The 13533-nt window shown below is 43.7% G+C and overlaps 1 protein-coding gene across 4 annotated transcripts in view; it reads left to right on the forward strand.

Moving 5' to 3' along the window:
* Positions 1-4443: 4443 nt before the first annotated feature.
* wipi1 (WD repeat domain, phosphoinositide interacting 1) overlaps positions 4444-13533 on the forward strand; it is a 90495-nt gene continuing 81405 nt past the window's right edge. For 3 of the 4 annotated variants that reach the window (XM_084329385.1, XM_084329386.1, XM_084329387.1), the window contains exon 1: positions 4444-4686. In XM_084329385.1, the coding sequence (XP_084185511.1) occupies positions 4580-4686 (107 nt within the window). In that variant the 5' untranslated portion in view covers positions 4444-4579. The remainder of the gene's footprint in view (positions 4687-13533) is intronic. The other variant, XM_084329388.1, reaches the window with a different exon arrangement.

A 13533-nucleotide genomic window follows, 5' to 3' on the forward strand; every position in this document is an offset into this window, starting at 1 on the left:
CGGAGCTAGAATATAATAAATGCATATCAGCGTTGGTTTGGCGAACTAACGTTACATAGTCACAGTATACAATGATTCAAATAAGCGTTAGGTAAATCATCAAATACACGTTTCACACACACACACACAATCACATGCATATCGGCGTTGGTTTGGCGAACTAACGTTACATAGTCACAGTATACAATGATTCAAATAAGCGTTAGGTAAATCATCAAATACACGTTTCACACACACACATATATATATAAGACCGTGTAATTACCTGGTGGTTCCCAATCGGCGCTCCCATCAGATTCGTGGGCGGTCGAATCGCTGTCCCCTGACTCGGATGAAGAAGATATGACCACCGCAGCCTTCCTCTTCCTCGAACTGCGTCGGGGTGAGCCGGTCCCGGTCCCGGGGCGAGACGCGTTGCTGGGCCCAGCAACGGTCTCACGGCTCTCTCCGATCGGAGCTACCAAAGACGTTGGTGCTGCTGCTGCTGGAGCTACCAAAGACGTTGGTGCTGCTGCTGCTTGAACAACCGCGGGTCCAAACGCCAGCTTCGTCTGAACAAAGCGACCCGCCGCCGGATTGTCCCCTCGCTTACCTACACTACGTCTCTTCATACTGATCTAATAATCTAAATGAAACTACTAACTGATCAAACTACTATTACTACTACTGAAATAGACTACCTAGACTACACACTAATCCCTCACAATAGTATTACTACTTAGCACGACTAAGTACTTTCTAAAGCACAGCTGAAACCTTACAATTAGTCTGATACTACCACTATACTGTATAACACTATAAATATAGACTATAGGCTGATCTCAATTCAAATATCTCTCTCAATCTCTCTCTCTCTATCGCTCTATCTATCTCTCTCTCTCTCTCTCTCCTCCAAAACCTCGTTGATTCTGGGATCGCGCAAACGTTTTATACCTGTGGTTACATTGGCCAGGTATGCTGGCCAATCAAATGCCAGATTCATTGTGGGGTACAATATTCACCCTCTTGTGATAGTGTTAGAAAATAGGGGGACACTGCCACCTAGTGAAATTTGAGAGGAAATGCAGTTTCCGGTTCAAATTTTCTGCCAAAAGCTCGGCGGTGAAGTTCAGACGGGGAAAATCGAAAAAAGATGTAAACAGATCGAAGACGCTGTAAAGCGTCTTCGGCACCTTGAGCATGGCCGGGAAAGACGTGAAAAGACGTTTCCCGGCACCCAAAGTGTTAATGTTCGAAGCTTGTGCCATCGAACGAAGCTTCGAAGTATTTAAGACAGCCCTAGTTGTTTCCAATAAAAAATCGCGAATTAACCGGTGGCCACAACAACACACAGTACTCGTCCTCCTCTGATCGCAAGCTGACCGCGTCGTCCTCCTCCTCTTCACTCTCGTGGTCGTCGTAGACCACTTTCTTGCAGACAGGCGTCAGTCTTCCCCCTCGACCTCCCCTGCCGCCTCCCCGGCTGCCTCCTCTCCCCCTGCCGCCCCGAGACGCGGAGCCCCCCGGTCCTCCACCACCACCAGTACTGTGTGTTGTTGTGGCCACCGGTTAATTCGCGATTTTTATTGGTTTGTCATGACAAACCAATTACATAATCCAACATATGTGTAAAGAAACAACATATTCCAGTTAACGGTATATTGGAAGCTGAGGGAGCGCGGAAGCTGAGGGAGCGCGGAAGCTGAGGGAGCGCGGAAGCTGAGGGAGCGCGGCGCGGCAGGAAGGGGGCGGGCTAGCGTAGGGTCACGTGGGCGTCGTGGCCAATCAGAGGAACCCGGAACCTGAGCGCCGTTGTAGAAGGGATAGAGGCGGCCTGCCTTAGTACATTTATATCCCTCCCATGAGTCCTCTGGGGGCCTAACAGAATGTTGTGGTGGGCCACCCTTGATCCCAAAGCTGCACTTTGGGTGACCCTGTTGTCACCCCTCTGAGATGTAGAGAGAATAATAATAATAATAATAATAATAATAATAATAATAATAATAATAATAATAATAATAATAATAATAATAATAATAATAATAATATGTGTAGAATGATGAACACTGAAAAGAAACATGTGTTGGTATCACATACTTCATTATTTATATGTTCATCTTACCATGTATACCCAAGCGCTTTACAATTTTGTTCCTCACATTCACCCATTCACACACTGATGGCAGAGGCAACCATGCAAGGTGCCAACCCGCTCATCGGGAGCAATTAGGGGTTAAGTGTCTTGCTTATTATTTATATTATTATTATGGTTATTATTATTATTTCTACCATTATCTTTTTTCCTGCCTGTACCTCTACTCCCCCGTCCCCCATGCTGCTAATTTCCCCAAGGGAATTAATAAAGGAACTTGACTTGACTTAAAGGTGCTGCTAATGGTATTTCTTTGTTTAAAATAAGTGTTAAATAACTCTACATTCAGCCATTCAACAGCCATCACTGAGTGTTTGGTCAGTAACATGGGTCTCCCAGTCCCTCCACTCTGCAGTAGACACAAAATACATTTTCTGGTATCCCTTCCCACTTTATCCAATCAGGAGAGAGAACCGTAGCGCCTCAGGCGCCTAAGGAAGTTCCAAGTCAGTCAGAAGATCCTTAAGAATTTCTACTCATGCACAATAGAGAGCATCCTGACTGGCAATATCACCTCCTGGTTTGGGAATAGCACCGCACAAGACCCTAGCAGACTACGGGGGCTTCCCACTCTCCAGGACATTTACAACAAGCGGTGCATGGGTAAGGCTAAGAGAATTATCAAAGACTCCAGCCACCCAAACAACTGCCTATTTGAACTGCTGCGGTCAGGCAAGCGATACCAGAGTCTCATGGCAAGCACAGAGAGACTCAGAAGAAGCTTCTATCCCCAGGCCATCAGGATGCTCAACGAACAATAACACTATGCAACAACCATCAAATGCACTCACAGCACACACATCCACACGCACACACTAACATTAAACAAACAACTCACTGCAGCACCCACTTTACCCACTTTAGAACACCAAACACACTTTATATTTATTGGTAAAGAATTTGCACTACAACCCATACCTCATTACACCTTACTGTAAATTGTACCTAAATTGTACCTCATCCCATCTCTGCTTTGCACTGTATAGTATATTGTATGGTAACTCAGTTACTTCTACTCTGCATTGTATATATGTATATACTGAACACTTTTGTCTACGTACTTGACTTCTATTTTATACTTGCTATACTTATTTTATACTTATCTATTTTTGTCTAGCACAGTCTCTGGAGCGTAACAGAAAGAAGCTTTTTGTATAAAAGTATTCTGTACTTCTGTATGACAACTAATAAAGAAACTTGAAACTATATATTTAAATTTATTTCAATAAATCTTGCCAAGCCAAATTTTCTTATTGCACTGGCAGATTGTTGTTATTTGCTTAAAACTCTTTTTTATGGGGGCGGTCAGGTGGCGTAACGGAGATTGCGTTCGTGCTCCGGGGTTGTCACCAGCTTGGCTGGCCGTTCACACTAATACAATTGGCAGTATTAGAGGGTGGGAGAAGCTGGCGGGGTGGGTCCGGGTCGTTGTAAACAGCGACTCCTACAGTTCGGTCGGGGCGCCTGCTAAGCGCGGATAGGATCTAAGTGGGATAGTGTGATCCTTCCACACGCTACACCCTCTCAGTGAGAATCCGCGCTGCCAGGTGAAAAGAAGCGGTTGATTGGCTGGACGTGTGTCGGAGGAAGCACGTGGTAGCCTCCACTCTCCCAGACCGACTGTGGGGGGTAAGTGCGCAGCGACCAGGAAGGGGATTGGGAATTGGCATAACGACTAACATTGGGATGGGAGAAAATCGGAGGAAAAAGGAGGGGGAAAAAGATTAAAAAAAAAAAAAAAAAAAAAAAAAACTTTTTTATTTCTTATTTTTGTCACACCATTTTTGCAGTGTGGAGTTCTCTCCTTATTGGATACTGCAGAGTGTAGGGACTGACCACATAATATATATATCAGTGATGGCTGCCGGGAGTGTAGAGCTATTGTTTTAACAAACAAAAATACCACCTACAGAACCTTTAATAACTATTTAGTGAGTAGGCGACCACTTACCCATTCACACCAGTGAATAACATCATAAAGGGGGGAAATACTACTGCATCAACCACCTTCCCAGTGAATGGGCGTACACACACAAAGCCCTCTCCGCCCTGTGAGCCTATGGAAAGAAACTATTCTACGTTTAGCCAATGGAAATATCCACAACGGACAACATTGGTTTAGTACCAACCAATCGGACGGGGTATTGCAGTGACGCAGAGCTGTCAGCTGTTCTTGTTTTGCTTCTTTTTCCCCTTTCTTTTTCTTCAGACTGGGAACCTCCAACCTAGGAAAAAACAGACCAAAACAAAACAATTGGCTGATGAAACATTAGACTGTGGTGAAAAGTTCACAGCCGGTGGTTCGAGAGCGTTCGCATATCGGGGTAGTGGTCCAGATTTCGTCTCTCAGCTGGATCCGTCGTCCGCCGACATCGAGCCAAGAGGCGCAGCCGATCCCAGGCCTCCAATCCAGGGCGGAGGGGGGACGGAGGTTGCTGGGGATCGGGGATGGAGACCGGAGAGGGAGACGACGGTCCCGGCGGACCGGGCGGACCGAGCGGACCGAGCGGGCCGGGGCTCGGGCTTGGTTGCGCCTCTTTCAACCAAGACTCCACGTAAGCAGGGCGAGCAGTTTCACTTTTCCGCCGGGGCTGTTCGCTAGTTCAACACCCCGTTCAAAGCAATTTAGCTAAGCCGGTGCAGACTAATTTATTCCTAAACAAAAACAGGCCCAGTAACGTCAGTAGCCGTCACAATACAGTAGCTTTGCCTAAATCAGGAGGAGTCTATTTATTTGCCATACGCGTTTTGACTTTTTTTTTTGTTTCGTTTTTTTTAATGAAAGTACTATTATCAATACTGATCTCACTTTAACAAACACCTTTCACCTGGATAGTATTAGGCTAAATCGTCCTCATCCATACATCATTTTGAAATGGGGTTTCACAGTAATCTTTAAGATAATTAAGGGATTGAATCTCAGCAAGAAAGGAGATTTGGAAATGCCTCTGCTTATGAGCTAACAATCATTCAGTCTATGACACACGCAGGCACACACACACACACACACACAGTCACACACACACTCGGGTGACCCACTTCTGGTTTGTATAACCTGGACATAATAACTCACACTGACTGTACAGATATGAGTTTCCATGGACGTTCGAAACGTATCTTGGTTATTCTCAAGCAGGCTGCTTTCGGTTTCTCTGTACTCACTTGAGTAAGAGTGTATAGGCAACATCTGACTGGCTCACAATAATTCTCACGGTCTCGTCTCCAGACCGGGTTAGCACACTTACTGTTTCTTTAATTCTCTCACATTTCCTCCTCGAGATGGAATAATCGAGCCTATATCTATTCTATTGTAATTCTATTGTATGGGTAAAGCCATGGCCGCTCAGAACTCAAGCCTGCATAACGTCCCAAGAGGCTGTTCATTAGTGCAGATTGGCTTGTTTGATTGATTGATTGATTGATTGAAAATTGTATTAACAGATTGCAGAATGGGTACAATACAGTACAGCTCAATACACACAATTGTTAAGGGGATGCAGACCAGAGAAAGACTTTCGTCTTGTTTACATCAGGGTCCCCCATTTTCAATTCATCATAACATGACATATGACATACAGATAAGACAGTACTGCTACATCTATACATTTATGACATACCAGATTTACAAATACAGTACTGTTTGTGATACAAAAAGAGTCTAAAAAAGAGAGTATATACATTTGACGAAGGGGGGGGGGGGGCCAGTTGCGCGTATTCTTCTTTTCATGGATTTATGCAGGTTGGCTCTTGCTGGGGAACAGGATTGGACACGCGAACAAGTGCCCGAGCGTTAAACAAGCGTGCCACCGTAAAACCCACATAGTGTGGACTTTAAAAACAGTCTGACTTGAAGAATCCTTGACCTTCACGGCAAGTCTAAACACAATTGCAGATTGCAGTGTTTGGGATTCATTTCTTTAATTGTCAGTCAGGCTTGGCCACCTGAACGCAGCAGGAGCTAAACAAACCTTACAAAGCCAGTCGGTCGTTTTGACTAGAGTTTGAAATTCAATAATAGGAACATTCGTTTTCTGGCCCTGAGGGGTTTTGGCAACACTTGGGTTCAGCTGATAGGAATAGGAATACACTTAGCGCCCGTGTTTTCCATAATACATTTGTAGTGTGTAGTTCCATATTACACGTATTTATAGGCATGTTAGACTTTCTTTTGTCCAGAAACACAGACTGACATGGGATCAGTTCTAGCTCTACACTGGTCTGTTTATCAGACCCCAATATTGATCAGCATCAGCAACCTATTTGAAGTTTGGAATTTCACCTAAGCTGACTTGTAATAATAATAATAATAATAATACAGTCGATTTATATAGCACTTTTCTAGAGCTGAAAGCCACTTTACACTAAGGGGTGGGGTAGTGAGACAAACAACAGACAAGCATAACACAAACACACAATCATGTCTAAGATAAGACCGTAGAGAAGAGACGGGTCTTGAGAGAGACCAGACAAATTGAGAGACTCTGAGTCTCTTAACACTTTGATTGCCAGCCATGCGGTGCGCCTTACCCCCGTTGAATGCCACCACCCACTTCAATGATAGAGCTCTCATATTTGCAAACGCATAAACTGTCTTAAATTATGGCTAATAAATTGTGTCTAATCTGGCCATCGCATATCAATGACTTGTTTGCAGTCAACATTGTCGAAACGGATTGTTTTTTAATTGGTTCATTTCCATTTTATACCATTTTGAAAAACTCGTTTTTTGAAAGTTTCAGGAAAATATAAAGATTCTGTGATAAACGCCCTTTACTGGAATATTCTGGAATACACAAAAAACATTGTAATTTTTCTGCCTATTTATGAATAGTTTTCAAATAAACGTTAGATTATCGATAGTATATATGTGTACTTATGCACGCTATATAAGCGGGCTGAAAAATCGAATCTCTTATTTCCTGATCGCACACACACACACACACACATGGCACACGCTGATATCTCTGTGAAAAAAGTTCTGATTATCCTAAGACTGGTAAAATAGATTCCTTACCTCCAGGGAACAAACTTAACTTTTTGACTTACCAGCCATTTGGCTGGTAGATTTTAAAAACTACCAGCCAGGCAGATTTTTTTACCAGCCAAAAATTATAAATAGCTTTTTAGTATATCGCCATGTGTTATTATTACTATATAATACTCTCATGCTATTTTCCAATTAATATCATAAACAACATAAGGAATATTAGCATAATTTATAGTGGACTGAAGGAATGAGTCAGCGTTAATAGTTTTAAATGCAAATAATTTATTGAAACATAGAAGTGGGGTCGGGACACACACACACACACTGTTTCAACTCACCACCCCCGCATCATATTGTAGTCTGTCTTCAAACTTCCACTCCTCTCGAAACTTTTTTATATTTGAATATCAACATTATCTGTCCATCCTCAGTAATCCTCAGTTTACTATAATATACTCCTGTCCTGAGTCCTGACTAGTGACTTCATCGTCTTTCCAAACGCACGCACACACACAGGGAAGGGGAGAGTGCCCCCCCATTTCCCTTTCCCCAGTCCACACTGTGTCTGCTGTTCTCTATGGCTCTGCGCCTCTGCCTCTGATCAGGATTAGCTTGTTAGCTTACGCTAACGTTGTAGTGATTGTAATGGTACATAAACGTTCATTTTGGGCGATGTGGGCATAAAGGAATGGCGACGGTGCAAAGCATGTAGATGCATTTGACCCGTTGTGAGAAGAAAAAAAACACCACAGACTTATTTCGGGTCGTGTAGGCGCACTGCTGTGTAGCGCTGCTCTGCTTTCAAGAAGCACGGACTGGGCGGATATGACGCGCAGAGTTGCTACAGGGTTTTTCAAAATAAGAGTATCATATGAACTGAACATTGCTAGCTGCCGGAGCCATAGATATTATGACTGGAGCTGCGCTTGGGGCGGAAATGAGACCTGCACGCCTGAATGCCTTCTACAACAGAACTGCATTTCCGCGTCTCTGATTGGCCAGGTAATTTCTGGTCATGTGACATGTACGCCCAATCGTGGGACCGCAAGTTTCTACACTGGTTAGGCTTAGGCGCTCGTTCGAAGTTGGTTAAGGTTAGAGTTTGTCTTAGAGCATGGCGATAGAACGCCTGCCCTGATTCCGACGGTTAAGCTTAGGCACTCTTTCGAAGTTGGTTAAGGTTAGAGTTTGTCTTAGAGCATGGCGATAGAACACCAGGTAGTTTGCAGGCTGTTAGACCGGGAAATAGGCGCAGAACTTGCTGTCCCACGATTGGCGCACATGTCACATGACCTGGCCAATCAGAGCGCAAAACTCGAACGCGGAAACGCAGTCCCCTTCATAGAAGGCATACACGCGACCCGCACAGGATTTTCAAAATAAGAGTATCGATATGAACTACACGCCAGGTGGCGGGCAGACCTCTCATTTTTACTCGCCAAACCTTAAATCTACACGCATTTGGCGCTTGGCGGGTGCTTATTTTGTTCCCTGCTTACCTCAGATCAGATGTTCTCCAAAAAGATTATTCCAATTCCTGATCGCCATTCCAAATATCGATCGCGTTTATTGATCCAGCGCTGGGTACTGGAAATATGTATTCCACGCTGTTTTGCGGCTCGGCAATGACTTGGATCCTCTCGGGTGGCTTGCCCGAGAAGTAAAATGAGGAAGCTGGATTCCCCCCCCCCCCCCCATGTGTTTCATTCAGTCTAATCCAATGGGGTGCAGTACAACAGGGAGAGACGATAGGGGACGGTATTTTCCCAATGGAGCTCAGAGAGAGTTTGCAGCACTAACGTGAGACTAGATTGATGAAATATGAATTCAAATCGCTAATAAAAAAAAAAGCGAGATTTATCGTCGCTGGCACTCAACGGTTGGCATGAACTAACGATAAATCTCATCGCTGGCACTCAAAGTGTTAATGTCGAGGTGGGAGTTACAGAGCACTGGGAGCTGCCCTGGAGAAGACTATGTTCCCCAAACTGTGAAGGACAGTTAATTGTAGGCTGTTATTGTTGCAAAAATACACTTAAAAAAATAACTAAACATCTATAATAAAAATAATTTGAATTGTTTTATCCCACAAGATTTGTCTACAGGGCAATCATAACTTGACTTGTCTGGTTGACTTGCTGATTGTGTTCACCTGGTGACGCGTCTACTTTGAGGCTTTCAATAGCTTATGTCCCTTTGTATGTTCTGATAGAGGTCTAGCAAAGTAAGCTCAACAGTATTTTTATTTACAATAAAACACAAGAAACGTGTTCCCTAATGATGAGGATAAGCACAGCTATGCTAATCGTGGGGGGGGGAGAGGAGTAGAATACAAACCTGGTTTAGGATAAGGAGTGTGGGTGCAGGAGGAAATAGTTCAAATGTGAGCTCCAGGTATTGCCAATGCAGATGCTGCTCTACCACAATAGCCACCATGTAGATTAAACTGGGAAGTGTCTTATTTATTGATTTCCCTTATTATCTTAGTTTGCTCAGGTGCAGTGAATTGGTCTGATGTGTTGCAATTTTGGAACTTTTCACAAGCTGAAAGTTCATTTCCATGACCCCCCCCCCCCCACACACATACACACACACACTCACAACCCTACTCATGGGATTGGGTGTGTAAACATTCCAAAAGTAGGAAGACTAATAAAAACAGGAATGTTTGTGAATGTTACAATAAGTTGCATCAGCCACTTCTACTGTTGAGAGTGACCCCCCCCCCCCCCATCAGCCACTTCTACTGTTGAGAGTGACCTCCCCAGGGAGCTAAATTAACTTTGACTCACCGGCCAGTGGCGGGTAGATGGGAAGAGTCTACCCGCCAAGCATATTTCTTACCTGCCAAAATTTTTTTGATTAAAAAAAAAATATATATATATTTTATATAAAAAAAAATTGAAATAAAAAATATATTATATAATCATACTTGTAGTTGTATTATCTGCGAGACATCGCCACCACGCAATAAGTCAAAATGCTTGCTATCTGCAAACAGCTCCACTGTCTGTGTGTATACTTGAGTAGCCTCCAGCTCCAGCAAGGATTCTCCGGCCCTGCAGCTAGACCCTATATTCAGCTAGACCCTACATTCAGCATGCAAGGATTCTCCGGCGATGCAGCTGGACCCTATTTATAACGTTACGGTTCCTTTGTCAAATCACATTCAACATGCCCTCAGCTAGAATACGCATTCAATCAATGTTATAAGACATTGATATCAGGAGCTATCTGTAGCTACTGCTAGCCCGGTAGATAACGTTAAGACAATTTAGTTTACTGGGACAGATAAGATCTAACGTGAGCTAGCTAAGCTAGCTAACGAGGGAACGGAGGTATTATGCACTCGAGTCGACTATTGCTGGAGCATTTGTTGATATCAGCAGCTATCAGTAGCTAGCCAGCTAGATACCGTTAGACAATGCCTCGTCATGTATTAAACTAAAAGTGAATAGTTGACTGGGTCATTGTTTAAACAGTAACGGTAGCTCAGCCCGCATATCGCAATGGTAGCGTTTCAGGAAGTAAACAAGCCAAATGAGAGCTTCCGATTGGTAATTTGCTTTCTTTCTCATGAAACCAGTCACGTCACTCTACTGTGATTGGACCGTTGACTTGAGTGCAATGTGGGACTTGTAGTTTTTTAACGATCTCGCGGCGGAGAAAAAAAAGACGAGAGCGGCTATAATCTGTACTCGCACAATCAAAATAAGAGTATCGTTATGAACTACACGTCTACACGCCACACGGCGGGCAGCCCTCTAAGTGTCAAGCGCCAAAGGTAAAAACTGACCGCCCCTGGCGGGCGGCGGGCTTTAGTTTCGGTCCCTGGACCTCCCCCCTGTACCATACTAGCCTCTCTGTGAGTGAACCCCCCCCCCCCACTGTAGCATACTAGCCTATCTCTGTGGTTACTGTTGAGAGTGCCCCCCCCCCACTGTAGCATACTAGCCTCTCCCTGTGGTCATAACTGTCTCATCATGACAGATCCCCCCCTTCCCACTGTATCATACTAGCCTCTCTGTGGCCATAACTGTCTCATCATGACAGACAGAAATACACAAAAAGAATAGAGACACTAATTATGTAAAACTTGTCACAGAGCACCATCTGTTCCCCATAGGAAAATATGCATCTGAAACCAAACTACCGGTACTCATTCAAATTAATCTGTTGGGAGGTTCAACTACTCTGCCAGGAAGGGTGGATGGGGTGAGGGGTGAGGAACTTGCTAGACTGGTAGAAAAAAAGTCTTTGTCTATGCTGTGTTGTTAGGCATTGTATTTAAGCATTACATCACACGCAGGAGTGGTTTGTGACCAATAAACCATGCCTAGGGGTGGTTGTTAGGCCCGAGGCGCAGCCGAGGGTCGTTAGACCCCCCTAGGCATGGTTTATTGGTCACAAATCACGACTGCACGTGGTGTAAAGCTTTTATACAACTGCCAGATTCATCCAACCTTATTTCTATACAATAAACACACATTAATCGAAGATTTATTGAAAAAAACATCCGCCAGAAAAAGTAGTTCCCACAACTCCATGTGGAAGCAGCTTGAAGTGCATCCAACCAAACTAACACATCCAACTGTGTATTATTGGAATGATTGAGAGAAGTTGCCTCATGTGGAAGCAGCTTGAAGTGCATCCAACCAACTAACACATCCAACTGTGTATTATTGGAATGATTGATTGAACATTTATTAAAACGTTTTCTTTGCCCTATAGGAAAAAAACGTTTTCTTCGCCCTATTTTTTTATTTATTTCTTTTAGCCTAAACTTAACCAGTTGGAAACCAGGGGTACAGTAATAAAATTAGCAATCAACCAATCAATCAATTCAATAGACCATGCTCACTTAAAACAGCGCTGCTTCTCTCTCAGTCTGACTCCCCCGCTGTTGCAGACAAGAGTGTGTGTGTGTGTGTGTGCGTGTGTGTGTGTGTGTGTGTGTGTGTGTCACAGTGTGTGTGTGCGTGTGTGTGTGTATGTGTGTGTGTGTGTGTGTGTGTGTGTGTGTGTGTGTGTATGTGTGTGTTTGTGGGTACGCCAGCGTCGGACAGTGTGAGAGAGAACGCTGCAGTCGGAAAGTAGGAAGGAAGAAATTTAAATCAATCAATTAATCTATCAATCAATCCGCGATTTTTCTTTTGTTCTAGATTGAGTCAAGACCCATCAATTACATCATCCAACATTGTTTAAAATACTAACACGTTCCCCTTGACAGAATCGCTTTATATTTAGTCGTTATGACGCTATCAACATATCCATTTGTTAAAGATTATTGTCCGCCATCTTGTTTTTTCCGACGGAGTGATCCGGCGGAGTGATGTGATTCGGTGGTGGGCGGGTCCTGGGACCAGGAGCGTGGATTATGAAGGATACATACGTGTAAATGGACTGTTTCAGCCAATCAGAATAGAGAAATTTGCATGCCGTTGTATAATATAGAATATTTTTTATTCTGTCAGTCGTGAACATTGTGTCAACGTCAAATAGGGCTCAACGATTTAACCCATGCACTAAAGAACCACATAAGTCAGTTTTTTTAGTTTTTTTGTACAACCCATGTATTTGTATTTGTGAAGGAAATCTAAATCACTTGGAGTATGAATGTGATATATCACAAGAAACTACTCAGTCATCTTTAACTATAAGTGAACACAACATTTTAACTTACCATCTTTAGATAATAAAGTACTCAACCTCTACTGTCTTTAACTTAAATTAACTATGAATGAACACAATCATCTCTGTTAGGTAAAAGAAAATCACATCATCATCATTTTCTATCTGCAAGCCTTGATACTCTTGTGTAAATATGAATGTTTAAAAGTGAAATACTGGGATAAATCAGTATTTTATATGACTATATTTGAGGGCCCTTTCTCACTCACCGTTCGGGGTCGAATCAGACCCGGCTCGCATCAGAAAAAGGTGTGTCTGTCTGAGTGAGAACGCTGTCCCCCGTCCCCGCCCCCCGCTGATTCGTCCCCGGGGGCGCTGAACCTGGGCCGGTGAAATAGGTGGTCTCGGGTGCGCACTAGTGGGAGCGGGGGGCGTGACACACACAACGTTGCATGTGGAGCCTCACAGCTTAGTGGATGAAAACATGAAGCCACGTTACAAAGCGCAACACTTCCCTGGCTCGCATTAGGCCCGGCAATTTTGTTTGCCATTGCTATGTCTATACATTGTTCGAATGCATTTATTTCTATTAGACCAGTGGTGCCGAACCAGTCGGCCGTGGTCGACCAGTAGATCAATGACATGCAATATAATTGCCACGAGCGATGGGATAATGTTAGCTTCTGAACAGGCTAAGCTAACTAGCGTTAGCCGTTAGCTTAGCGTTAGCCGTTAGCTTAGCGTTAGCCATTGCTGTCTACTATACTTTCTTGTTCGAATGTAT

This window comes from Notolepis coatsorum, assembly GCF_963971535.1.
Source record: "Notolepis coatsorum genome assembly, chromosome: 14".
Taxonomy (NCBI): domain Eukaryota; kingdom Metazoa; phylum Chordata; class Actinopteri; order Aulopiformes; family Paralepididae; genus Notolepis; species Notolepis coatsorum.